Source organism: Felis catus, chromosome E2, assembly GCF_018350175.1.
Source record: "Felis catus isolate Fca126 chromosome E2, F.catus_Fca126_mat1.0, whole genome shotgun sequence".
In the NCBI taxonomy this organism is placed as follows: domain Eukaryota; kingdom Metazoa; phylum Chordata; class Mammalia; order Carnivora; family Felidae; genus Felis; species Felis catus.
In genome coordinates, this window is record NC_058382.1 from 3,603,847 (window position 1) to 3,630,109 (window position 26,263).

The 26,263-nt window shown below is 57.4% G+C and overlaps 3 protein-coding genes across 8 annotated transcripts; 2 read left to right on the forward strand and 1 right to left on the reverse strand.

Annotated features, from left to right (window-relative positions):
* Positions 1-6,236: 6,236 nt before the first annotated feature.
* Positions 6,237-11,331, forward strand: CDC42EP5 (CDC42 effector protein 5). Of its 4 annotated transcripts, none has more exons than XM_023246052.2 (3): positions 6,237-6,616; positions 6,845-7,002; positions 10,802-11,331. In XM_023246052.2, exon 3 carries the CDS (start codon positions 10,802-10,804, stop codon positions 11,261-11,263), a length of 462 nt encoding a protein of 153 aa, XP_023101820.1. In that variant the 5' UTR covers positions 6,237-6,616; positions 6,845-7,002; the 3' UTR covers positions 11,264-11,331. The 4 variants fall into 4 exon arrangements, with proteins under 4 accessions (XP_023101820.1, XP_023101818.1, XP_023101819.1 ...); XM_023246050.2 differs by having other exon boundaries at positions 6,244-6,616; positions 6,867-7,002; positions 10,393-11,331; XM_023246051.2 differs by having other exon boundaries at positions 6,249-6,616; positions 6,867-7,002; positions 10,726-11,331.
* Positions 11,332-11,475: 144 nt separating this feature from the next.
* Positions 11,476-14,711, forward strand: LENG9 (leukocyte receptor cluster member 9). Its single transcript, XM_011289599.4, has one exon. It carries the CDS (start codon positions 12,540-12,542, stop codon positions 14,178-14,180), a length of 1,641 nt encoding a protein of 546 aa, XP_011287901.3. The 5' UTR covers positions 11,476-12,539; the 3' UTR covers positions 14,181-14,711.
* LENG8 (leukocyte receptor cluster member 8) lies at positions 14,272-26,253 on the reverse strand. Of its 3 annotated transcripts, XM_045047247.1 has the most exons (16): positions 26,108-26,253; positions 24,426-24,518; positions 23,560-23,734; positions 23,076-23,177; positions 22,194-22,304; positions 21,137-21,389; positions 20,787-20,928; positions 20,338-20,526; positions 19,666-19,944; positions 19,437-19,577; positions 19,005-19,290; positions 18,185-18,286; positions 18,037-18,105; positions 17,817-17,946; positions 17,527-17,734; positions 14,272-15,542 (listed from the first exon to the last, which is right to left on the reverse strand). In XM_045047247.1, the coding sequence occupies exons 2-16, from the start codon at positions 24,461-24,463 to the stop codon at positions 15,380-15,382; spliced, it is 2,388 nt and encodes a 795-aa protein (XP_044903182.1). In that variant the 5' UTR covers positions 24,464-24,518; positions 26,108-26,253; the 3' UTR covers positions 14,272-15,379. The 3 variants fall into 3 exon arrangements, with proteins under 3 accessions (XP_044903182.1, XP_044903180.1, XP_044903181.1); XM_045047245.1 differs by lacking the exon at positions 14,272-15,542 and having other exon boundaries at positions 16,369-17,734; positions 26,108-26,252; XM_045047246.1 differs by lacking the exons at positions 14,272-15,542; positions 26,108-26,253 and adding an exon at positions 25,661-25,764 and having other exon boundaries at positions 16,369-17,734.
* Between the last annotated feature and the right edge of the window lie 10 nt (positions 26,254-26,263).

Consider the following 26,263-nt stretch of genomic DNA (forward strand, 5'->3'; position numbering starts at 1 on the left):
ATGAAGGTGGAAAATGCTGGTCTATGTGTTTGCAAGAACCCAGACCATTTGGGAGGTGTACACCCCAAATTAATTTCAGGGGATACACAAGATGGAGACTGGATTGGAGAATCCCATCGAAACCTTATTAGTTGAGGTCTATTTCTCGATCTTTACAAACAGATGTGTTCATGTATTGTTCATGTAACTAAAAATTACATTAACAACAAAACAAAATAGTAGCAAATGTACCCAAAGCAACCAAAGAAACAATACTCTTTTTCTGACCCCTATCTGACTCTTATCTCTCCTCCGTTCCTGTCACTGCCAGACTCCTGGGGTCTGCACCTCCTCTCTGCCTCCTCCCCCACCCAGGGCAATCTGGCTTCCGTTGCCAGCCCCCCGGATGCTCACCCAGGCCGTTATCAGGTCTCTGGGTTGTTACTGAATCCAGTGAATCTTCTTATCACGTTGGCCTGCTTTTGAGACTGTGGTGAGAGACTGTCTGACTTCCCTGAGCTTCTGGATCCCATCTCTCTCCCCCTCTTTCTCTGGCTGCTGCCAGGACCTTGTCCAAGCAAGTTTCTTTCCTTCTTGCTAGCCCTCCAATGTCACACTTCTCGGATGCTTTGTCCCAAGCCTCTGCTCTTCCTGCACTTCACCCCAGAACCAGCTACACAATCGGGGTGGGGGGTGCATTGCAAATGAAAATGTGGGGTCCCTTGTTCAAAATTGTTAATAATTTCAAGATAGTCACAGGAGATCATTAAACCAAGTGCACAGCGTTTCTGAGCACAGGGCCCCAAGCGACTGTGCAGGTCAGTGGCCCATAAACTCACCTTGCTTCCTGCTTTCCTGGGTACAACCCCCAGCCTGTCTCACTCCCACCCCCTGTTCTCCACCTTGATGGTGGCCTCATCATCCCCCAGAACCTGCTTTCTGAGGGTTGTTGAGGTAGACAAAATGCACCTCTCAAGATGTCCAGGCATGAATGCCCGAAACTCACGAATATGTTGATCACAGAGCAAAGGGACTTTGCAGATACGATTAAAGTAACTTACAGACCTTAAAATAGATTATCCTGGTGTGATGGTGAATCTTGTGTCCACTTGGCCAGTCTACAGCATCTGGTTATTTAGTCAAACACTAACCCAGGTGTTGCTATGGAAGCATTTTGTAGATGTGGTTAAATGTCTACAGTCACTTTACTCTAAGTAAAGGAGAGAACATGGCGGGGGAAGGGGTCTCATCCAATCAGTTGAGCAAAATAAAGGTTTCTCTGAGGGAAAAGGAATTCTGCTCCATCTTCTCCTGACCGACAGAGCTTCCAGTCAGTCCTGTGGATTTGTGTCCTGCCAGCCCTACAAGCACAAAACCCAATTCCTTGCAACAAATCATATATATATGGTGTGTATATATATATATATATATATATATATATATATAGTAAATAATCATATATATATTGTAACTAATCATATATATCTGCAACTAATATATATATATTGTAACTAATCATATATATATTGCAACTAATCATATATATATGCAACTAATATATATATATATAGCAACTAATCATATATATATGATTTGTTAACCGTATTCCCTAGTAATCAGTAGAAATTAATATTTTATATATATCTTAACTATGTAGGTATCTTAATTATATATCTTCTTTGTTTGGTTTGGATACATTTGCTACTATTTTGTTTTCAATGTAATTTTTAGTTACACAACAATACATGAACACATCCTATTTGTAGAGAGAGAAATAAACTTTGACTAGTAAGGTTTTGATGACCTTCTCCAATCCAATCTCCATCTCACGAATCCCTGTATATCTTAGTACGTGTGTGTATGTACATACACGTAGGATATGTCCTGGTTCCCTGGAGAACCCTGACTGATACACCTGTGTTACCCAGGTAGGCCCATCTAATCACATGAGCCCTTAGAAGCAGAGAACTTTCTGTGGCCAGAGGCAGGAGAGAGATGAAGAGAATGGGGAATCCAAGAGATTTGAAGCCTAGGAGGGATTCAACTCACTGCTGCCAGAGGGGAGCTTCATGGAAAGCATGAGGAGGCAGACAGCTTCTAGGAGCAGACCAGGCCCCAGCTGACAGCTAGTCAGAGCCAGGAACCTCAGTCCTATGGCCACAAGGAACTGAATTCAGCCAATACCTTGAAAGAGCTTGGAAGAAGATCGCCATATCGACATCTTGATTTCAGCCCTGAGAGGCCTAAGGACCCACCCGGACTCTGACCTACAGACACCTTGGAATAAAAAAATGCGGTGGTTGGCACAAAAACAGACACATAGACCAATGGAATAGAATAGAAACCCCAGAACTAGACCCACAAACGTATGGTATGGCCAACTCATCTTTGACAAAGCAGGAAAGAACATCCAAAGGAAAAAAGACAGTCTCTTTTTTTTTTTTTTTTAATTTTTTTTTTCAACGTTTATTTATTTTTGGGACAGAGAGAGACAGAGCATGAACGGGGGAGGGGCAGAGAGAGAGAGGGAGACACAGAATCGGAAACAGGCTCCAGGTTCTGAGCCATCAGCCCAGAACCTGACGCGGGGCTCGAACTCCCAGTCCGCGAGATCGTGACCTGGCTGAAGTCGGACGCTCAACCGACTGCGCCACCCAGGCGCCCCGACAGTCTCTTTAACAAATGGTGCTGGGAGAACTGGACAGCAACATGCAGAAGGTTGAAACTAGACCACTTTCTCACACCATTCACAAAAATAAACTCAAAATGGATAAAGGACCCGAATGTGAGACAGGAAACCATCAAAACCCTAGAGGAGAAAGCAGGAAAAGACCTCTCTGACCACAGCCGTAGCAATCTCTTACTCGACACATCCCCAAAGGCAAGGGAATTAAAAGCAAAAGTGAATTACTGGGACCTTATGAAGATAAAAAGCTTCTGCACAGCAAAGGAAACAACCAACAAAACTAAAAGGCAACCAATGGAATGGGAAAAGATATTCGCAAATGACATATCGGACAAAGGGCTAGTATCCAAAATCTATAAAGAGTTCACCAAACTCCACACCCGAAAAACAAATAACCCAGTGAAGAAATGGGCAGAAAACATGAATAGACACTTCTCTAAAGAAGACATCCGGATGGCCAACAGGCACATGAAAAGATGCTCAACGTTGCTCCTTATCAGGGAAATACAAATCAAAACCACACTCAGATATCACCTCACGCCAGTCAGAGTGGCCAAAATGAACAAATCAGGAGACTATAGATGCTGGCGAGGATGTGGAGAAACGGGAACCCTCTTGCACTGTTGGTGGGAATGCAAATTGGTGCAGCCACTCTGGAAAACAGTGTGGAGGTTCCTCAAAAAATTAAAAATAGACCTACCCTATGACCCAGCAATAGCACTGCTAGGAATTTACCCAAGGGATACAGGAGTACTGATGCATAGGGGCACTTGTACCCCAATGTTTATAGCAGCACTCTCAACAATAGCCAAATTATGGAAAGAGCCTAAATGTCCATCAACTGATGAATGGATAAAGAAATTGTGGTTTATATACACAATGGAGTACTACGTGGCAATGAGAAAGAATGAAATAGGGCCCTTTGTAGCAACGTGGATGGAACTGGAGAGTGTGATGCTAAGTGAAATAAGCCATACAGAGAAAGACAGATACCATATGGTTTCACTCTTATGTGGATCCTGAGAAACTTAACAGGAACCCATGGGGGAGGGGAAGGAAAAAAAAAAAAAAGAGGTTAGAGTGGGAGAGAGCCAAAGCATAAGAGACTCTTAAAAACTGAGAACAAACTGAGGGTTGATGGGGGGTGGGAGGGAGGGGAGGGTGGGGGATGGGTATTGAGGAGGGCACCTTTGGGGATGAGCACTGGGTGGTGTATGGAAACCAATTTGACAATAAATTTCATATATTGGAAAAATTTAAAAATTTAAAAAAATGCGGTGGTTGTCAACCATATAGGTTGTGGAGATTCTTTCCACCATCAATGGAAAAACAATACTCTCATCCTTGCTTCTCTCTCTCCTGCAAATCCCTTTCGGTTCTCAAGTCCAAGTGAACCTGCCTGAATCCCTTTGCGTTGTTAATTTCCTCTCCATTCTTGTGGCCCTGGCTCCAACTCAGGTCCCTCTCCAGGGTCCCTGCACCCAGCCTCACAGCTTCCTGGCCAGGTCCGGGAAAAGGACACTGCCAAAAAAAAAAAAAAAAATTAAGGAAACATCAAAGATTCAGTAACCAAGGTTGACAACGCTGTAACACAACAAACAAATAAATGCGACAAAAAGGATCAATAACACATCCGTGATGAACAAAATATCAAAAACTCAAATGAAGATGGGATCAGAGTGACTGATTTTTTTCCTTTTGTCGGGACCCCAGAAAGCTTTCCACCAGCCTGATCCTGTCTTTCCTTGAAGTTTTGATTTTTTTTTTGTTCATTTTATACATCCATTTTCAAAATAGGGCATTAAAATGTTCTTTATTTTAGACAAAATGTGGTCTGTCTGTGCCATGGAATATCATTCAGCCGTAAAATGAATTAAGCACCAACACATGCTACAGCGTGGATGAACCTTGAGGACACTATGCTCAGTGAGAGAAGTGGAACACAGAAGGCCACATAGCATAGGATTCAGTGTCTGTGAGACGTCCTGAACAAGCAAATCCGGAGAGACAGAAAGCAGACTGGTGGCTGTAGGAGCTGCAGGTGGGGAAATAGGGAGGGACTGGCTTAGGGATAAGGGGCTTCCTTTAGAGAGTGATGAAAATGGTTTGGAGCTGGACAGAGGTGGTGGTTGTATAACACTGGGGATGTACCAGACATCACTTTTAAATAGTTCCTTTAATGTGGTGTGGATTTAACGCCAATAAAAGTGTTTGCTAAAAATCTATATTTAATTATATTATTTATCTTGGTTACTGAGTTTTGTGTAAACCCCTCCCCCCCATCCACCCTAAATCCACCCTAAAATGCTGGATTTGAAATGCAGCATTCCTCTTGTGAATCCCAGAGGGAACTTTCTTCTTTCTTTCTTTCTTTCTTTCTTTCTTTCTTTCATTTTTTTTTAAGCAGGGCAAAGGGACGGTGAGCTTTAAGGACTGCAATTTTATTTTATTTATTTATTTAAGTTTATTTCTTTTGAGAGAGAGAGCATAAAAATTGGGAAAGACAGAGAGAGAGGGAGAGAGAATCCCAAGCAGGCTCTAAGCTGTCAGCACAGAGCCACATGCCGGGCTCAAACTCACAAACTGTGATCATGACCTGAGCCAAAGAGGGATGCTTAATGGACTGAGCCACCCGGCGCCCACCCTCCAGGAACTTTCTTTTTTTTTTTAATTTTTTTAACGTTTATTTATTTTTTTGAGACAGAGAGAGACAGAGCATGAACAGGGGAGGGTCAGAGAGAGGGAGACACAGAATCTGAAGCAGGCTCCAGGCTCTGAGCTGTCAGCACAGAGCCCGACGCGGGGCTCGAACTCACGGACCGCGAGATCATGACCTGAGCCAAAGTCGGCCACTTAACCAACTGAGCCACCCAGGCACTCCCCTCCAGGAACTTTCTAATGCCTGGATCCGACCCTGCTATCCTATCCTGGGGTACCCCTTCAGTACCCCAGGCTCCAGGACAAAAATCTAAGCTCCCAGTGGCTTTTGAGCTGATCTCTGCATTTTAGAGAGTGCTTTTTGCCTGTGGTCCTCCTCTGCTCACCTGGGCTCCCAGCCAGCTCTGAGTGTTCTTCCTCTTCTCCTCGGCTCTATAACTGGCCCCTCCTTGGAGGCTTTGTTCAAGCTTCACTTCCTTGTTACCTGTGAGATTGACTGTCTTCGCCAGCCCCAGCTCACAACTAAGACAGCCTCCTCCCTGGGCCTCCTCCCAACCAGCCTCCTCTCTGGGGACTCCACTCTCCTGGGAAGGCCCTCCCTCGTGCCTCCTGGGGGGGGATCTTCCCAACATTCAAATCTGAGACTCCTCTTGTCACCAAAAGGTGCAAATGCTCAGAGTCACGGAATGATCTTTCCATGAGCAGTGTCAGGCAGGGACATTCGCCCAGGAAACTCTCCAAAGCAGGGTCAGAGCTGCTCCTGCGGGCTCAGGGACCTTGTCTGTTTCATTCTCTCACATTCTCTTTCCCTCTCCCTCCCTCTCCCTCCCTCTCTCCTGCCCTCCCTCTACACACACACACACACACACACACACACACACACACACCACAGACACTCCTCCAACAGCTGCAATCTGGAAGAAATTACTCTTCTAAACAGCCAGACTTCCCCAGTTTCAGGAAATTCCAAGCTGGGCAGGAGGAGGGGCTGGGCTGGGAGGGGGGCGCGCCCTGTCCATCCCCCACCCCTTCTGCGTGTCCTCTGTGCGCACCCGGTCCGGCCCAGGCCCGCCCCCACACTCAGCCCGGAGGCCTCGGCTTTTCCACCACCGCTTTCTAGTCCTTTAAATCCTAGAGGCAAACTTTTGGGGGATAAGGAAGGCGGGGAGGGGCCTGGGCCTTAACCCTCTCTGCCCCAGAGGGACTGGGCTGGACTGGGCAGTGACTTCGCGGCCCGTTTGGGCTCCTACCATGGCCCCCCGAGAGGGGCTGACACTTCGGTCCCCGGTGCAGGTAAGAAGGGACCCGAGGCCAGGGCCTGCCAGGGGTGAGGGCCCGGACTCCTTGGGTCTGAGGCAGGGAGGGTCGGCGGCCTGGACCCCAGGGTCCGGGGGGGGGGGGGGGGGGGGGGACCTGGGACTCCTGGGTCTGAGGAGTAAGAGAGGTAGGAGGCAGGACCCCTGGAACCTGAGAGAGGAGGGGTCCTGAGGAGGACGCCTGGGTCCTGGACCCCCCCTCCAGGTCCCGCATGACACTTTGCCAGGTGTGATCCGCCCGGAGGAAAAAGGAAGAAGGAGCGGACTTGGGACTCGGAGGCAGAGGCGGGCTCCGAACCAAGGAGAGGGGCGTCCCAGTCGGAGCCCGAGAGCGCGCCTGCCCCACTCCGCGAGGGCCACGAGGTAAGGGGCAGCGGGGAGCCGGGGTCCCGGGGCCCCGGCTCAGGCCCGGGGGGCACGCGGGACAAGACGCGCGAAGGGACCGCAGGCGGCAGCCACGTGGCCCCAGCAAGCGCGGCGAGCCCAAGGCGGGGGGGAGGTGTCTCCCACCCGCGGACCCGGCCCCGCCTCGGCCCCACCCGCCTGGCCACCTCTCCCCCAGAGCCCAGAACCGGTCGGGCCGGGTCTGGAGCGGGCGGTTATTTCCGTCTTGGCGGGGCTGGGGCTGGAGGGGACGGAGGTGAACCAGCTGTGCCCTCCTCTCCTGCCGCTGCAGCTGCGGGCCTGCAGGGGCGCAGGGAGGCGGGAGGAGGGCGGCCCGGTCGAGTCGCGGGGCCAGGGCCCCCGGGCTCCCACCCTTGCGCCAGCACTCCGCCAAACAACAGCGCTCTGTACGAGCCTTGGCCGGCTGACGGAGTTTTTCCGAGCATGATCTCATTGTGTCGAGCACTCAGCTCTGCTAGAGGGAGACTAGAGCCTTCTATTTAAGAGGACACCGAGGCTGGGGCCACTTACCCGAGGCCCTCAGAGCTAGCACCAAGAGGCCGCGCTCCAAAACGATTTCTAATTCATTGCGCTCAGTCTGGAATGGAAAAAAAAAAAAAAAAGCAAAGCAAACAGATATGGTCAAGGGTGCAGGAAATCCCGGGACTTTAGAGCATCTCCGGACGTTGTTTTTTCCATGGGGATAACACACCCACCCGCCCCATCCAAAGGGGTCTGTGGGCAACAGGGTGGCCAGCTTTAGACTCTCAAGTTTAGACTCTGCCTGGTGTCCAAACCGGGCCCCCCACATTTGTTGCCCTGTGACTCCGGGCAAGTTACTCCCTCTCTCTGTGCCTCAGCCACCACATCTGTAGAGTAAGGGTCTCCTCCCCTCACTGGGTTGTTCTGAGGATTGAATGGGTTTGTTTATTTGAGTAAACCATGTAGGCCCCCACCTGGGCCAGAATAAGGACTTAGGAAATACAATATCAGCATCATGAATATACTTTTCAAGTACGCCTAGCAAACAGGCTTTCTGACTCCCATTTTTCAGTGGAGTAAACTGAGATTTAAGGTTGAGGAAGGTAGTTCAGGGTCCCACGGAAAGGTGTGTTTGGCCAGGCACTGGGAAAATGGTGGTAACGTGGCCTGGGAGAGCCACAGAAGGGTGGCATGAGGGACAAGCTAGGGCGTGGGCAGGGCAAAGAGCCAGCGGCTGAGAGCTGCCCAGGGAGGGGTCAGTTCAAGAGGCAGCAGGCAGTGGAAGTGGTAAGTCTGGGCTCCGGAGTCCCACAGAGCTGGTTTTGTGACCTTGGGCAAGTCTCTTTCCCTCTGTGAGTGTGTCCTTCTCTGGGACTTGGGAGAATGATCTAAGATGTCCACTGAACATTTATTGAACTTCTGCTTTGGCTGTGTGTGCTGGGTCCTGTGCCCAGACTTTATTGGCAACATCTCACCAGTTCTTGCAAAGGGACTGTGACGTGTTATGGGATCACCCTATGTCCCTAGGTTCCTTTTTTTTTTTTTTTTTTTTTTTCAGGAGGAAATGAGGTCAGAAAGGTTAAGTAACCTGCCCAAGGCCACACACACCACACAGCCAGACCGAAACCTGGGCGGTTGGCTGAGCTGTGATCTTTTTTTTAATTTAATTTTTGAGACAGAGACAGAGACAGAGAGCCTGAGTGGGAGAGAGGCAGAAAGAGAGGGAGACAGAGAATCTGAAGCAGGCCCCAGGCTCCGAACTGTCAGCTCAGAGCCCGACACAGGGCTTGAACCCACCAACCGCGAGATCATGACCCCAGCCGAAGTCGGACGCTCAACTGACGGAGCCACCCAGGCGCCCCCATTCGGTGTTCTTTTCACCTGCGGCTCACTCCACAGTAATGATGGGCACCTACTAGCTCTGGGAGCAGATTCTTTTTATTTTACACTGTGGGTTGAGATTCATTAATGAGAAAAAGTCAGCGTTTTAAAACAAATAAAATAGATTAGGATTGAAAGCATCTGAGTGCCTTAGCTTGTAAGTCTTGTTTCATCCAATGTTTGTTCCCTTTTATTGGGGGAGTGGTGGGGAGGAAAGGCCATTACGTGCCAGGTTATAATTAGAATATATTTGCTCATCTAGGTGAGGTCAGAGGAGTTTGAGAAACACTACAGAGGTGATAAAATCAAGACTGGTTTTTCCAGGGAAATAAACGTAAAGTGTGTGTGTGCGCGCGCGCACGTGCGTGTGTGTTGGGGTGGGGTAAAGGACAATCCTCAGAACACATCCAGCCATGGTTATTTTAAATCCTTTTAGCTTTAATTTTTCTCTGCATTTTCAGTGATGTTTCCCAGAGTGCTAGTTACTGAAAGAATAGTGCTGACTGCTTTACCTTCTTCATAGGGTTTTATCAAATCTAAATTGTGTTCTAGTTATTTGGGGGGACACATCCTCCTCCTCACCCCCCCCCTCCCCAACAACTGGCACCACCAATTGGCTGGCACTATTACAAGTACAGTTTTCTTTAATTGAGATTTTTCTACATGCCCTTCAAGGAAGGTGGTGTTATTTTATCCATTTTTTTAATGTTTTTTTATTTATTTTTGAAGGAGAGACAGAGCATGAGACGGGGAGGAGCAGAGAGAGAGGGAGACATAGAATTTGAAGCAGGCTCCAGGCTCTGAGCTGTCAGCACAGAGCCTGATGCAGGGCTCAAACTCACGAACTGTGAGATCATGACCTGAGCTGAAGTCGGACGCTTAAGCGACTGAGCCACCCAGGCACCCCTTATCCATTTTATAGAGAGGAAACAGACACAGAGAAATCACATAATTTATCCCACTCATACAGCTGGCAAAGGGTGGTGCTTCAATTCAAACAGAAAGGCGATTTTTTATTATGATGACGATGATGATAACAGTGACTGTTAACACAAAAGTACAAGGTCATCAAAGCCCCTCCCAAAAGCTCCATAAAAACAGCCAGGTTCCAGGATGTGGGCAAAGGTTGGCAGGCATTTCCAGGTACCATAGAGCCCAGGGGAGCCACGAGGTAGTAACACAGCTATTCCTGTAGTGCACAAGCAGCCAGCTTCAGATTTGCACTGTTCTTGCTCATTTTTAGAGAAATTTGCAAAAAGTAAGACATTATATTGTCTCTTTCGGAATCAAATACTCATGATAAAATGCTGTGCAAGTATACAGATTCCCAGGCCCACCTTAGACCTAAATTTGAGTTTCCAGGCAGGCCTGCATTGGGACTTGCTTGTGCCCTAGGCAAAGGTCTCGTGGACATATATTAATTTATATTTTATAGCTGTGTTGGTGTAAAGGCAAATCTTTCCCACACGTTTTAAAATAGATTAAAACATTTGAACATTCTCTTAGGCCTCTCCAAGTGTGGTGAGTCCCAGGCACTGTGCCTGCGTCCCTCCCCTCCATGGACAAAGTCATCCCGCCTTCAGGGAAGGGGCCTGGGAATCTCTGTCGGGCAGAAGCCAGAGTTTCTCCGTCAAGTTTAGGAAACACTCGGAAGAGTCGGTGAAGCACCGTTGCCTGGCCTGTAGGGAGACTCGAATGTTAGTAATTAGTGGAATCAGCATGGCGTGGTGGTCGCGGGCCAACCTCCATTGGGGTCTGCGACCTCGGGCCTCTGGGAGCCGCTGTTTCCCCACCTGTCAAATGGAAGTAATCCCTCCTTTGAACCGCTCGCTGCCTTAGGCCCAGGGTGGGAACGCGGCCTCGCTCGCTCACTCGCTCCCGGAGGAGGCAGCGCTGACCCGGCCCTACCCCGCAGATGCCGGTGCTGAAGCAGCTGGGCCCCGCGCAGCCCAAGAAGCGGCCGGAGCGCGGCGCCCTCTCCATCTCCGCGCCGCTCGGCGACTTCCGGCACACGCTGCACGTGGGGCGCGGTGGCGACGCCTTCGGGGACACTTCGTTCCTGAGCCGTCACGGCGGCGGGCCGCCGCCCGAGCCCCGGGCGCCGCCCGCCGGGGCCCCGCGCTCCGCGCCGCCGCCCGCGGTGCCGCAGCCCCCGCCGCCGGTCCTCCGCACGCCCGCGCCCGCCGACCCGCTGCTGTCCTTCCACCTGGATTTAGGCCCCTCCATGCTGGACGCGGTGCTGGGCGTCATGGACGCGGAGCGCCCGGGGGCCGCTGCCGCCAAGCCCGACTTGGACCCCAGCTCCGGGGTACAGCACCCCAGGGCCCGCTGCCACCCCAACGCGGACCTCGAGAGGGACGACGTCATCGGCCTGTAGGCACCCCTGTTCCTGATGCTTTTACCATCTGGCACCCCACTTCTTTATACATAAATGGCTAAGGTCTCTGCCCCGGGTTCTGCCTGTTTATTTTGCACGTAGGAAGGGAACATGGCGGGGGAGCAGGGGTGTCCGTGATGGGGTCCCGGCGCCTTTAAGGGCCAAGTGTGTCACCTCGACCTCTATTCCCCGCAAAGACTGGACCGAAGTCGAGGTCGGATGATTGCCCTGGTGAGATGTGGCCCCTTTAACAGAGGAGAGGCGTGGTTAGACGGTGCCCCTTTTAGGGGCGGTGTCCCCACGTGTGGGCTTTCACAGCCTCGTTCATTCATCAATTTTGACGGAGGGCCTGGCCTGACTTGCTCCGGGGAGCAACCTGATTCACTCCAGGAGGGGGCCGCTGACTCGCTCCCGGAGGGGGGATGGGGCACCTGACTTGCGGCCGGGCCGGCGTGACTCGCTGCAGGGGAGGCTGCTGAGTCGCTCCCGGGGGGCCACCTGACTCGCTCCAGAGGACCAAGTGCAGTCCCGCGTCTCCAGTGAACCCCCTGGGGAAGCTGCCCTTTATCCTGTGAGTGACCGCACAGGTAAGTGTCCGGGAAGAGGCTGGGTCCTGGTGGAGGAGAGACCCTCCCAGCCCCAGATGCGTCGGCTCGAGGGCGACAGCGGCGTCCCATGTCACGGCTACCTAGTTTGAGCCTGCCGGGGTCCACTTGTCCCGCTGCAGGCGGGAGTGGCCAGAGCTGGTCGGGGCAACACCTGCAACTCTTAGGCGAAGGGTGGAACCTAGGCACCCCCCCCTCCCCGAGGGCCCCTGAGGGGGCGGGACCTCCATACAAATCACCAGGCGGGGGCGGAGCCAGACTCTCTAAGAACTTAGAAGAGGCGGGGCTGTACACGCAGACGCGGCGGAGGGCGAAGCCGGGCACCCTGGGGCCCCAGAGGGGGCGGGGTCGCACCGGTAAGTCTTTTGGGCTGAGGCCGCAGAGGGAGGAGGATCCGGTTCCTTGAGGGCACTGACGGAGGCCGGCACCCAGGAGGCGGTGCTGAGCGTGAAACCCTTTGGAGCGGGGAGCGGGCCACACACGTGAATCGCTGGTCCGCGGAGGAGGCGGGGGCCAGACTGCCTGAGGGCACCTCCGTGGAGAACGGTCCGCCAGGCCCGGGATCGGAGGCTCCGCGAGCGAGCTTGCGCCGTTCCCGGGGCGGCGGGGGCGGGTGACGTCACGGCCGGGCCTGCGGCGGCCCGCAGACGCTCTCGGCGCACTCCGCTCCCATGGCGGCCGAGCCCGAGTCGCCGCCGTCGGCCTGCCGCTTCTTCCTGGAGGGCCGCTGCCGCTTCGGCGCCCGCTGCCGCCAGCCCCACCCCGGGGCGCCGGCCTCGGCACAGCCTAGCCGCGAGGCCGAGGCCGGGGCCAAAAAACCGCCGCTGCGCACGGCGGCGGCCGTCATCCAGCGCATCCGCTGGGACCCGCGCCTCGACCCGGCCGACTTCTCTGTGGGCTACGTCGACCGCTTCCTGGGCGTGCGCGAGGAGCCCTTCTGCGCCTTCTGCTGGGACGAGCCGCTGGCGGCGCTGGGACCCGGCGTGCTGGCTGTGCCGCAGCACCGGGTGCGCTACTTCCGCTTCCGGGGCCGCCTCGTGTGGGACCGCGCCTCGCGTACAGACCACGTCTTCGGCTCGGGCTTGGCGGCCGGTCGCGGGCCCACCATCCTGGACGCGCTCGACAGCGGGGGCGCGCACGACGGTGAGGATGCCCATGTCGGCGAAGACGCCCACGGGCCCCAGGACGTGCATGATGGCGAGGACGCGCGTGCCCGCGAAGACGCCCGTGCCCGCGAAGACGCCCCTGAGGCTGGGGATACGCGTGACAGCAAGGATGCCCATGTCGCCGAAGACAACGCCCATGGGCCCCAGGACGCGCACGAAGGTGAGGATGCCCATGTCTGCGAAGATGCCCACGGGGCACGAGATGCGAGTGACAGCGAGGATGCCCACGGGCCCCAGGACGCGTATGATGGCGAGGACGCGCGTGACCGCGAGGATGCCCACGTCGGTGAAGACACCCACGGGGCCCAGGACGCACACAGCGAAAAGGATGCGCTCGGCGGCGTAGGTGCCGCCCCTGCCAACATCCGAGTGGAAGAGCACAGAGCACCCCACTGGACAGAACTAGAAGTGGGGCGGAGGCCAGCCACCGCAGCCAGGACCACGGAGCCACAGGGCGGGAAGGAGCAGGCCCAGGCTGCCCCGGGAAGGCCCGCGGGAGATTTCCTGGAAACCAAAGCAGAGTGGGGTCCTGGGGCCTGGCCCTCGGACTGCGGAGAGGCCGCTGGGGCCAGGGCCGCGGGGCCTCGCCAGCCCCGCCCCACGCATTTTGTGGCTCTCATGGTGACTGACCCTGGGCTGCAGGCGAGAGTAGCCAGGGCCCAAGAGGAGCTGGTCCGAGCCACGCCCTCGTGCGCCGCGTTCATGGTACCCGCAGGCGCGCTGCACCTGACACTGGCCCTCCTGAGGCTAGCAGGCCCTGGGGAGGTAGCCGCGGCCCTCGGTGCACTGAGACGTGCGCTCTCGGCTCCAGGGCTTCAGGCACCCCCGCAGGTGAGGTTTAGGCGCCTGCTTCTCCTGAGGCACCACGTACTCTGTGCCCCTCCCTGCCCCTCCCTGGAAAATATGGCCCAAGTGCTGAGACAGAGGCTAGAGGCGGAGGGGCTCAGAGTAGTTCAGCCCCTAGGGGGGCTACACCCCCACCTCACCTTGGCCAAGGTGCCCCAAGGTTCTCAAGTCTGCCTCCCCGAGCCCAAGCTCATCCCTGGACAGGAGCTAGGGAGCCAGCCCCTGGGGAAGCTCTGGTTGTGCCGCGTGGGCAGGGCAGGAGATACCTACCAGCCCCTGGCTGAGATGCCCCTGGGGTGACCGCCCCTGCTCAGACCTCTGGGGGAGGCAGATCTCCACCCTAAAGAACAAGAGAAGACCCAGTCTACGCAGGAAGGGACAAAGTGCTCTCTCTCTCTCTCTCTCTCTTTAATTTTGGTTTCTCTCAAGCTTCCAAATGGTGCTCAGTGATCCAAGGAAAAGAATGAAGGAAGGAGAAGGGAGGGGAGAGGGAAGGGAGGGGAGGCAGAGGAGGAACATCTGGAAAAAAAGCAGCCTGACAGTCCAGCTGTTTGCAAACTCATTGCACATCCTCCAGTTACATGGCAGAAGAGGGGGGAGGGCCAAAAAGAAAAAGGGGAGGAAGAAAAATAACTTAAATAAACACACACAAAAAGAAAAGAGAAGGAAACATGACGTGAGCTGGTGATCCATGAAGGCAGGGAGGGAGGGAGGGAGGGTAACCGTTTTACCTGTGCTGAACCAAAGAAGGGTGGGGAGCAGGAGGAGGAGGGAGGGAAGGAAAAAAAAACCAGAAGAAACACTGGGGTGGAGGGAGGAGGGACACGGAGACAACTTAATACAACTGCAGACGAGGCGGCCCGGCCGAGGTCCCGCGATGATGGCCTCCGGAGTCCTCAGTGTGCAGTGGCGGCGTGGACGTGGCGGCGGCATTTCTGGCGTGGGGGGCTGAGGGTGGGGCACAGTCTCTACGCGGCTCCCCTAGCCCCAAACACTGAGGCCCCGGAGGGCTGGGCAACAAGAGTCTGTGGTGAGGCGGGCGGGGGGCAGGAGGCGGGCTGGTGTGCTGGTGCCCCCGCCACAGGCGGGCACGGGCGGAGCGGCCTGTCTTCTTCCGGCCCCCCCGGCATGGGATGGGCCAGGGTGCCAGGTCGGTACCGGAGTACAAGCTCGAGAGAGAGAGAGAGAAAACACTGAGACAGCATTAGTAGAGGTGCAGGTGGACACAGAGCAGCCTACAGACCATGCCCCCAGCCCTCCGCTGTCCCACCCCCTCCTCCCCCAGTCCCGTCCCTCTGAGACAAAAAATAAAAATGTAGAAAAAAATCTCTGTACAGACTCCCCGGTGGGAAAACGGGGACAGGGATGACGGCTCTTCCTGGAGCCCGCTCCCCGTGAATTAATTTACAACCCAAGTCCATGGCTCAAAAACAAAACGGCAAAGGCGGCGCTGGGGAGCCACAGCCCTGCCCCCACCCCGCCCCCATCCGCGCTGGTGCTCAGAAGGCTGATAGCTGCGCCAGGCTGAGGCGGCAGTCGATGCTGGCGTTGTCCGGGCCCGTGTAGGCCAGGCCCAGGGGCTCTAGGAAGGCCCGGCAGGCGGCCTCGCCCTCGAAGGCCAGCTCGGCCTGCAGGTAGGAGACTGGCAGCGCAGGGCGGAAGCTACGGAGACAAGAGGAGAATGTGATGAGGCGGGCGGCGGGCAGGGGAGGGCCCCACGAGCAGGCAGTGGGTGCCCCCCCTTCGGGCACCCAAAGGGCTTCCTCGGCACATTACCTGCTGACCTCTCATCACCACCCCCGCCCGACCTCCCCACCTCCAGGGGCTTGGGGGGGCCCGGGGCAGGGGTGGTGGCCCCAGCCCCAGTTGTGCCCCCCTTCACCCTCACTTACCTGTACGGGGGGACCCAGGAGAGGGGATGGGAGGGAAGGGCCCAGCTGGCTCCTCCGCTGCTCAAGGGCCTGAGCAGGCCCTCAGAAGAGGGCCCACTTTGGCCCAAGGGCAGGGGCCAGGCAGAGGGAGTGACCCGAGGGCACGGGCACGGGCACGGGCACGGGTGGCAGGTCTGACAGCTATTCTGGGGAACCCGCCCTGCCTGGGTCTAAGTGCCTCGGGAACCCTGGGCACAGGGTCAACCCCCACTACACCCTTGCACACTGGCAACAGTCACTTGCAGTTGCACACAAGAGACTTGGCACGTTCCAGAAAACGGCTGTGAACTGGCTGAGCTCGCTCCCAGAAACCGTGTCACCCCTACCCTTTACAAACACACACGAACGAACCCGGAGCTCCAAATCGCACAGGGAGCAAGCGGCAGAGAGGACAGATGCCTCACGCCCATGCCGCATGGTGGCCCTTGATAGCCACGGGGGGCACGAGACGGCCTATTTCTCCCCACATCTGAGCTGGCCTCCCGCACGCCCTGCCAGGACTTGGTTCTGGAGGCTCTGGGAGGGAGGGACGTGTCTGCCAGGGAGTAAGGAAGGGGTGAGAGAGAGCGTCTGGCCAGTGAGAGGCCAGGACCCCTGCTCCCAGGCCCAGCCTGCCCGCGTGACACCCTGGGAATGGCTGTCCCGCTGCAGAGGGCAGACGGAGGGACAGCCCCCGGGGCCTCCAGACATACCACCTCCCCATCACCCCTGGGTACGCAACCGTGTCCTGTGTTTCCTGCCGCCTCCGTGTCTCTACCCCACATCCTTGTCTCTCCTTCTGTGGCCTCTGCCCTGGCTCCGCTCTGCCTCAAATCTTCTGGACCCGAACTGGATCCCGGAATGTGTGCATCTCCTAATTTCAGGGTGACTGTCTCCCCTCATCTCCACACCATCCCTGTGGCTACGCTAATGGATGCGGCCCCTTGGACCTACCAACCTCTGACCAAGGGTTTTCAACCCTGGCAAGACTGACACTGGGGCCGGGTAATTCTCCGTCATGGGGCATCCTGGGCACTACAAGAGGCTCTACCCACTAGACACCAGTAGCACCCCCTAGTTGTGACAACAACAAATGTCTCCTGATCTGGCCCCATGTCGCCCAGAGGCATCTCCGCGCCCTGACCACAGGTTCCCCAGCACAAGCACGCACGCGCACACACACGGCACCAGTGACATCTATTGAACAGAGAACCGCCCTGACCTGGCTTGCCCCCGAATCACACGGGTCTCCCTAAACACTCTGCACTCTTCAAGGAGCTCAGAAACAAACGGGGTCTCGTCCCATTAGATCAGAGGCTACCAAGAGCAGGGCCGTCCTTCCTAGTCTGTCTCTACCGAGTGGGAGCTCAGTGACGGGAGAGCCTTCAAAGGTGAACAGAGACCTCGGAGGAAGGAAACCAAGAGCCCAGAGCAAGAAGACAAACCAGGGTCCGGGGTGACGTGAGCAGGAGAAACAGAGACTCAGAGGGGTGCAAAGGGCGCCCTGGAGCAGCGAGACAGAGTGGGGGACACAGGAGACGCAGAGGGCGAACTGAGTGAAGGGAAGCAGGAGGGACTGGGGAGCAGAGCGTATGTGGAAAGAAGAGACGGGCAGAGAGGACCACAGGCCCGGGGATAGGAGCCCAGGAGGGTGCGGAGGGCAGAGGGGAGAAGGGGTGGGCGGCGGCGGGGCCGGCAGAGAAGAGGGGGCAGGGAGAGAACCCAGCTTCACATACGTTTTGATCATCGCCTTGAGGGCAGCTCTGCGCTCCCGGTCTGCAAACTTGTCCACCAGGTACCCGGACATGCAGGGTGCGTGAGAGTAGAGCCGGAAGAAGCGGTGGTAGTTGCCCAGAGCCCAGGCTGCCCTCAATGCCAAGGCGTGGGCCACGCAAGGGTCTGCCTTCAGTTCCCGAGTCAGGTACGCCAGCTCCGTGGTGATGTCTGGGGCCCGAGACAAATGAGGTCAGCAGCACCCAACCCTGGGGGTCTGGGGCCAGCCCGACCTGCAGGCGGCGCCTCCCACCTCCTGAGTTCTTGGTGAAGATGTAGTAGAGGACCCGGTAGGCAGTGAACTCGCCCACGTTGCCGGGTAGGTTCTCGGCGTACAGCGACTTGAGCTGCGTCTGGCACTGGTTGAACTCCTCGTGATCGCCCTGGAGCCCCGGGCGCAGAGAACGAGAAAGAGAGTGAGGCCAGGACAGGGAGCCCCAAAGAGCCCGAGAGGGCCCCGGCACCCCACTCACCTTCTCCAAGGCGATGCGGGCGTGCGTCTCATACACCTCCACCGTGAACTCTGTCCGCACGCCTTGCACCTGGAACAGCAGGGGGGAGCGGTGAGGCCAGGGCAGGCCAGGACTCACCACGGCAAGGCCCTCCCAGCACCCCCCTCACCGTCAGGTCCTGCCGAATCGACTTCATCTGCTCGCAGGCAAAGGCGTAGTCCTGTTTCTCTTTCCAGTGGGACTTGACCATGCACAGTGACTTTTTCAAAACCTGGGAAGGGATCCAAGTTAAGGCTCAGTGTGCTTTTAGCAAGGTGAGCAAGGCTATAACTAACACCCGTTACTTCTTTTTTGTTTTTTTTAACGTTTATTCATTTTTGAAAGACAGAGAGAGGCAAAGCACAAGCAGGGGTGGGGTGGAGAGAAAGGGGGACACAGAACCCAGAGCAGGCTCCAGGCTGTCAGCACCAGAGCCCGATGCGGGGCTTGAACTCACAAACCGCGAGATCATGACCCAAGCCAAATTCAGACGCTCAACCGACTGAGCCACCCAGGCGCCCCACCCATTACAATTTCTTAAACTCCGTGTATAAGAAAAAAAGTACAACATCAAAGCCACTTAGCATCTTGCTACCAACTTCATAAGGAACCCAAAACACTCGGCAAGAGTGCCAGCTCCCGAGCCCCAGCTGCCCACATCAGCATGTACCCTGGGCACAGGGTCAGCCACGCTGCCGCTGCCCAGCAGAGAGCACAGTGGCACGATCACCCGTCTCCCAAAGCGCTGGCCTGGGGAGGCGGCTTCCCTCCCCCTGCCTCCTCAGCAGGAGACGGCTGCTCAGAGCCGAGGAAGTCTCCCGAGGAGGCCACGTGACCGGGACCCAGGCTCCAGAGCACGTCCCTGCGCAGCCACAGGCTCCTGCCGCCACCCACAGCCCCCTGTGCCGGCGGTGGCCCCGCAGGGGGACCGGCCCCTCCCAGGCACTTACTGCCACAGGGCGCACAGTGGACGGGTCGGGAGCACAGGTGAGGCGCAGGTAGTGCTTGGTGATGTCAGGGCAGGTGCCCACGATCTGTAGCTCCTGCCAGTCGGGGTCCGCGCCGCTGCTCTCCAGGCTGCCCATGTGCAGCACCAGGGGCTCGAGGCGCAGGCGGCGGGAGTGTCCGTGCTGGAAGCGGGCAGCCCGCTTCTGCTTCTTCAGCTCACGCTCAGGGTCCTCGCACTCCAGCGCAGCCATCTTTTTCCGGCTGCGCTTGGTGGGAGCCAGGTCATGCCTGGGAGAGAGGTCACGAGTGAATGCGGCCAAGGTCACCGGCTGCCTCGCCCGATACTCCCCAAGAACACAGCCCTCTTCCTCCCAGGAACCCGGATCTTGGCGCTGCACCACCCCCCCCCCCCCGCCACCTGACCCAAGTCTCACCTCTTCCCACGCTGCGCCCTGCCTCGGCCTCGATCCATGTGGGCCCCCCGACCTCCTCGGCCCTTAGGGGGTGGGTTCCGGCGACCCACAGGGTGACACTCATTCCCTGAGTAAGAACTGTCTGAATCCGAGTGGGAGTCACTGCACAGAAGAAGCAGGAAGGTGAGGCCTGAAACGGCTGCTTCCCCACAAGCCCCGAGCCCCGCCTCCCATCCCCAAGTCCTCGCACCTTCTGCGGAAGTGGCGGGTGGGGGACCGGGAGGAGGAACGGGAGCGCGAGTCCGTGCTGGAGGAGGAGCTGTTGTCCTTCATGAAGACATTGCGGTTGCCAAACTTGGCGAAGCTGCTGCCCCGGGCTCGGCCAGCACCCCCAGCCCCCGGTGTCCCTCGCTGGGACTGGGCACCCCCGCCCCTTGTCGCTGAGCCTGCCCCCCTGGGAGGATGTAGGCTGCTAGGGGCCTCCCACCGCTTCTTCTTGGGACTCTCAGCCACAGGCTCCCGGGTCAGCCTGAGGATATAGCAGGGCAGGGCATCACCAACCCAGTGCCCCCACCGTCCCCAGCATCTGCCGGCCACCCCAGGGACACACCACCTCAGGCGGGAAAGGAACTTACCCAGGCGACTCAGCTAACACACTGCAAAACCAGGAGGCAAACCCCAGGCTTCCTCTGTCTAGAGTGCTCTCCGCTGCTGAGCACCAGGCGCCCGGGAGCCCGCAGGACCTCCCTCCCACCCAGGATCTCATCCCCAGGCAGCGCCTGCGCCTCAGCTCTCCCCTCCTGGCCTTCCACCCCGGGGTCCGACCTCCCGGCTCATTCTCAGGGCTCCGGGGACCCAGGTCTGCGGGTCTCCGCTCCGGCACCCAGAACCGCCCTTAGCCGCACCCCCTGCCCGGACTAACCCGGGGAGGGGCTCCCGGCTCCAGTCGATGGTGTAGGCGGAGCCGTCCTGCAGCCGGGCCTGCAGCAGCTCCTTGAGCAGCTTCTCGGTCCGGTCCTTGTCCTCCTCCGACTCGCAGGCAGTGAAGCAGCGCTCCACATACTCCTTCATGTCCTGCGGCCAATCGTCGGGCTTCCCGGACAGGCTCCCCCTGGGAAGGGGCACACGTGGGGCTCAGCCGGGCAGCACCCCACAGCGCGACAGACTCCGTCATCGCCGCCGCTTGCAGAGCTGACACGTGCCAGACACGGTTCAAGTGTCTTCTCTCCCCTCTCACTTCCCGCTCATGGCAGCCAAGAGGGAAGGAGGACCCCACCCCATTTCTGGAGGAGCCGACGGAGTCTGGGTGCAGAGCGCACCGGCGGACCAGAGGCGAGGGAGCGGGGACAGCAGCGAGGAGGCGGCCCTCACCGGTGGTTCTGGGCTTTTTCCGGGTTCGGCTGGGGGCCGAAGCTGCCGTGCTGACCCTCTGAGGTGGAGCTGAAGCTCTGGCTGGTGACAGCAAAGGGCCGTTTCTGAATGTTGAACTTGAGACCGCCAGTCCCAGGGGCTGCTGTGGGGACCGCAAAAGCAGAGTTAGGCCTCACCCCGGCCCACCTCAGACCGCCCCAGCCCCAGGAACGGGAGGCGCCCAGCTCCGGGTCACCTGCACCCAAAGCCTGGGGGTGCCCAACAGCCCAGGACGGACCAGCACACCATGCACCCCACGCCTACTTCTGGACCCCGCGGGCTCTCCTCTCCAAAGTCTACCGCCGACTTACGCTTCATCCGGTTCCACAGCTGTTGGCCCTTCTTGGGCTTGGCAGGCTCAGAGTAGGTGTGTGGCCCATAGGCCTGGCCGGAGGCGGGCCCTGCCTGGCTGTGCTGTGTGGCAGGGGCTGTTCCAGGCTGGGGGCCGCTGTTCAGAGTATGAGCCCCGTGAGGGGTGTTGGAGGGCTGAGGGGGCTGGGCTGCCGGCAGCTGCTGAGGGGGTGCCTGGTAGGACATGCTTTCTTCCATGCCGGGGACTGGGGGCTGGCGGAGGAAGCAGGCACTGAGGACGGGAGCAGAGGCCTCTGTGCCGGCCCTCACACTGCCCTGCACGATCACAGCACCACTCAGCCCTCAACCCTGTGCCACGACCCTCCCGCACCTCGCTGTCCCGAGCCCGCAGACAGCTGACAAGGCTCAGGCTCAGACCCGGAGCTGCTCTCCTCTGGCCCCCAGCTGTTGAATGGCAGCAGTAGACATTAAACCCTGCAGCCCACCGCCATGTGAGCACTGGCCCAACAGTGCATCACCCGGTGGTTCCCGTCTGAGCATATCCCGCGTGCCAGTCAAAGCACAGAAGTGATTACACACACTCATGGGAGCTCTGTGAGGAAATGACAGGCCTGGCAGAGATGCAGAGGTATCACGTGGCTCATAACGACCCCACCGGAGGGGCAGCTGGGGTTCCGGGCCAGGCCCACGCACCTCCCCAGCACCAGCTCCACACTCCCCACCGCACGCCAAATGCCAAGGCCAGACTGAGGATGTGGCTGTGCAGGTATGTGTGCACGCGCTGGGCGGAAATCAGGAAGATGGGCCGCCACGCTGCACACTGCTCCCGCCACCGCCCCAGCACCCGGCCCCAGGCCCCAGGCCGTGCCCAAGCCCTAGACCCTCCCTTTCAAAAGCTACACTTTGCCCTCCTCGTTATCAGATGAGGAGTTGCCCGGCAGGAGAGAAGGCAGGGGGCGAGTGGCTTAAATGATGCAGGTGTGCCCGCTGCTCGCCCGCTCAGAAAAACTGTACTCCCCTTCTTCAACATTCCGAGGAGCCGGGTACGGGCATTACCTGGTTCAGAGTCCCCTGGTGCTGGGGTGCCGATGGCTGCTGGGGGGTGGCGGAGCCATAGGAGCTGGCCACGCCGTACTGGGAGGGGGAGCCGTAGCTCTGGTACATGCTCTGCAAAGGCACGGAAAGAAGGGTCAGCGCAGGCACGGTGCCGTCCCGGTCATCCTGCCCGCTGGGGAGCCACACGCAATCTGTGATGCCCCACTTCCCCTTTCTATTTCTTCCTTTCCGCTGCATAAAGGCACCCAATTCTCTTAAAGAAAACTAAAATAAAATGGGAACCTCGATCGAGCCCATTCCATTATAGAAAATATTTACTGAGCACCAACTTTTCTAAGCACAACAGAGCCCCCCCAAAAGAGTAAATAAATAAAAAACCATGCTCTAATGAAGCCCGCGCTCAAAACAGGTGCAGTCATCACAGGCAAATACGTAGCGTGTCCAGCAGTAAGCACCATGAAAGAAAAAAAGGCCCAGGGAAGATGTGGGGCAGGGGTGGGTGGAACTGCTCTAACTACTCAAGTCTGCCAGAGGACGGGGCTCTGTGAGGCACGACCTGGGCAGCCCTCGGCAAGGCGAGGATGCAGACAGGCACGGGAACGTGGGAAGAGAGCTAAAACAGAGCACAGGTGCACGTCGAGCATGAAAGACCCAGGAGGTCTCTGCGCAGCGGTGGAACGAGCGTGGGGACGGAAGCGGCCAGAAGCAGGGGAGGCAGGTCCCAGGAGGCACCCTGAACTTGATCTTGTGGGCAACGCGCCAGCGGAAGATTTTCCAGAATTTGTCGTTGCTGGCTTCGGGCCGCCGGCTGGCCCTGGCCCCCGTCCCGACACCTCTCCCGCACCCCAGCGCGGCATCTGCCCCGCCGGGCTGGGCACTCACCATGGGGTAGTAGTAGCTGTAAGGGTAGGCGTAGTTATACTGCTGGTACCACTGGTAGTACTGCTGCTGCTGCAGAGCCGAGGCTTCTGCCTGTGACACGTACTGCGGAGAGGGACACACGCCATGAGCATCGGCAGCAAGAGCCCACAGGCCCTGCAGCCCCCCAAAAGGAGCCCGGACGACAGCGGTTAAGAGCGAAGGAGCGACACTGGGTCCGCCTCTCTCCAGAGAGCCACGGCCCCTGCCAATGATCATGGGTCACCTCGGAGACCCTGGACACATTCCCCTCTTCAGGCTGGATCCCCTAGGACGAGGACCGTGAGGTGCCCTAAGCTCTCCAAGCAGAACACACTTTGTCCCCCTCACCTGAAGGCTCCCAGGACATCTTCGGGGCGCCCTGTCCTCGTGATACCAGAGAATACCAAGCGTGTCCCTCCCCTAGCAACCCCCCCACAGGCTACCCAGGCACTGTGTGCCTCCTCACTTGTGCGCTGGCCACGGGCCCGTTGCTGCTGGCCTTGGTGGAGCTGCCGGCAGCTCCTGCTTTGCTGATGCTGGCCAGAGCCTGGCGGGCCTTCTCCCACTCCGGGTTCTCATGCATAGGAGTCTCCATGCCATTCTCTCTGCCTGCCCCGGCCACCATGCTGTACTGAGAGGACCTGCAAGAGAAGGGACACCGGTCGTCTCTCTTTTCCCTGTGCACAGTGGGCAAGGTGGAGGTAGGCACATACCCGGGCTTGAGTCCTAGATCTCCCTCGCACCACCTACTGGAGCCAAGGTTTTTTTTTAATCCAGAATATACTTTCATCGTAATACGCCGACACCTAGTTTCTGCGTCACACCTTTCTGTGAGAGATAGATTAGAGACCCAAGGCGCTACAGGTGCCTACCACACAGCAGTTCTTACAAATCAGACAAAAAGATTACCAGTACCCACAGAAGTTAACATAGCATCTGGTGCCTAGTAGGCCTAAATGTTTCGTTGGTCAGTTCTGGCTGACACCTCCCCAGCCAGCAAGTCATGATCACGCTGTTTTGGAAAAGACCAGGTATTAGCAGAAACACACAAGTATTTGAGGCGTTGGAGTCTGCCCCTTAATCACAGCTCACTGAATGAATTCTTGCAGTTTTATGAAATAAGCACCGTACTGTGAATTTAAAACAGTGCTCAGAGAGGTGAAGACCCGACCCTCTCCACCCTGCAACCCAATGCTTCCCTGACCCTGGTGGCCAGAAGAGGCCCTCATCCCCACTCCACCACACTGTGTGCGCTGCCGTCCCTGAGGACAACACTGGCTCTTGCTTCCTCTCGCCCTCCCCTCTGGCCTCCGCCCCTCCAGCCACACTAACCAATCCGTGCTACGTTGATCACCCACGTTGGCCGCCATCTGGACCTTGGGGCATAAGGGGTGGACCTCAGGAGCCAGACTGCTTTTTCACCGTCTATGAGAAAAAGAGGAGTTAGAGAGACTTGCGAAGACGCAAGAAAGAAGTCACAAAGTGGGGGACTGGAGGAGCCGGGCTCACAAGGAGCCCGGCACAAAAGGAGCGTCTGAGAAGTTAGGAGAGAATTCTGGGTGTGGAATCAAAGGGCTTCTGTGTGAGGGAAGATCTCCACCACCCTGCAGTGTTCTGGCTGGAAAATGAAGGATTTGAAAACAGGGAAGTCTGAAGAAATTTCCCAAAGGGAAAGAGGAGTGCCTGAAACCCACATGGGAAAAGGGAAGACTCGAGGGAAACCCTGAGACGGAAGAAAGGTCCAGCGGGCGGGGGGGGGGGGCCTCGGGTAAGGGCTGAAAAGAAATCCAGAGAGGAAGACAGCTTCTGAGAAGCAGCAGAAGAAAAAGGATGCTTGGAAAAACAAGGTCTACATAACTCTTCAGGCTGCAAACAGGGAAGCATCTATGGGAACCTAGAGAGAACTCCAGAGAACAGATGGAAAAAAAAATATCTGAGAGAAAGGGGGCTTCTGTAAGTTACTCCAAGAAACAGGGAGAAGTGGAGGATGCCCACGATGGTGGGGGGTCGGGGGGGGGGCGCTAAAATGAAGGAACGTGCTCTCAGAAAGCTTTCAGGGAGCCTGAAGTCAGAGAAGTCCCCAAGGTCAGAGGACAAGCCTATATAAGCGGTTCCTAACAGCGGCCAGAAGAGGCGATCCCCTGTTGCGGTCTGGAGAGAAAGCTTTGGAGATGCCTGAAAACGTCCAGAACGTCTTCAGGAAACTAAGACTGGAGTAGAAAAGACTGCACGAAAGTGAAGGGGGTGCCTTGGGGGCAAAACTCGAGGGGCTGAGAAGTATAGGGGGCTCAAAGGCGAGTCTCCGCTGGAGAACCCCACAGTCCCACAAGAAGGGAGGGGACAGGAACAGCAATCTGGAGTTGGAAGAAGCCCTAAGAAAAATCTGAAAGAGGAAAGAGATTGGGCGGCGGGGGGAGGGGCAGGAGGTGATGAGTGGGGACAGTGAGCGGGCACAGCGAATGAGGGAGGCCCGAGACAGAAAGGAGGGTGGGAGTAAGGCCTGGGGTGGGGGAGGGAGGCTCGGAGGGTCCTGGGCTGGTCTGACCGGCACCGGCCACGAGGGGCACCTGGCCATCCCGCAGGCCCGGAGGGGGCTAAGGCGTCAGGTGAAGAAAGAGCCCGTCCAGATCCCGGCGACCGGCTCCAGAGCCACTGCCCCGGCCGTGCCGCGCGTGCGCACCGCGTCTCCGGGGGGGGGGCGGAAATAAGGTGCCGGGACCGCGCGTCGCCCGGGGCAACGCCATCCTCCCGGTGGAACAGCCCGGTCAATGGGGATTGAGGGAGGGGGGCGCTCGGGGCCCAGAAATTCCGAGGGCGGGGGCGGGGAGCCGAGGCCGACCGCGCAAGCGCCAGGGTGCGCAAGCGCAGTGGCCTCCCGGGCCCGCCACACCCTGTCGTCGCTCGCGCGCGGCGTCCGTTGGTGCGACGGCCGACCTAGGCCTCAGGACCCGCTGGGTGGAGGGCCGGAAGGAAACGCCGTCCCCGCCCGACCGCCCACCGCTCCCCACACCCACCTCAGCAGTTTGTCCCCTAGAATCGTCGGCAGCGGCCCAAGGCGACAGCGACACGGCCGCAGAACTGCTCGCGACCCGGCTGGTTCTTGTCTTCCTTAGGCTTCGACGTTCTGACCGCAGCGTCCTGACGTCACACGGAGGCCTCGCCCCACCTCC

Coding starts and splice junctions, on each gene's coding strand:
- CDC42EP5 (XM_023246052.2), top strand. CDS start 10,802: ATGCCGGTGCTGAAGCAGCTGGGCCCCGCGCAGCCCAAGAAGCGGCCG.
- LENG8 (XM_045047245.1), bottom strand. CDS start 24,463: ATGGCGGCCAACGTGGGTGATCAACGTAGCACGGATTG. Junction 21,390..22,193: donor ACCAGGGGACTCTGAACCAG/GTAATGCCCGTA, acceptor TTCCTCCGCCAG/CCCCCAGTCCCCGGCATGGA. Junction 19,945..20,337: donor AGCCGGGAGCCCCTCCCCGG/GTTAGTCCGGGC, acceptor CTATATCCTCAG/GCTGACCCGGGAGCCTGTGG.
- LENG9 (XM_011289599.4), top strand. CDS start 12,540: ATGGCGGCCGAGCCCGAGTCGCCGCCGTCGGCCTGCCGCTTCTTCCTG.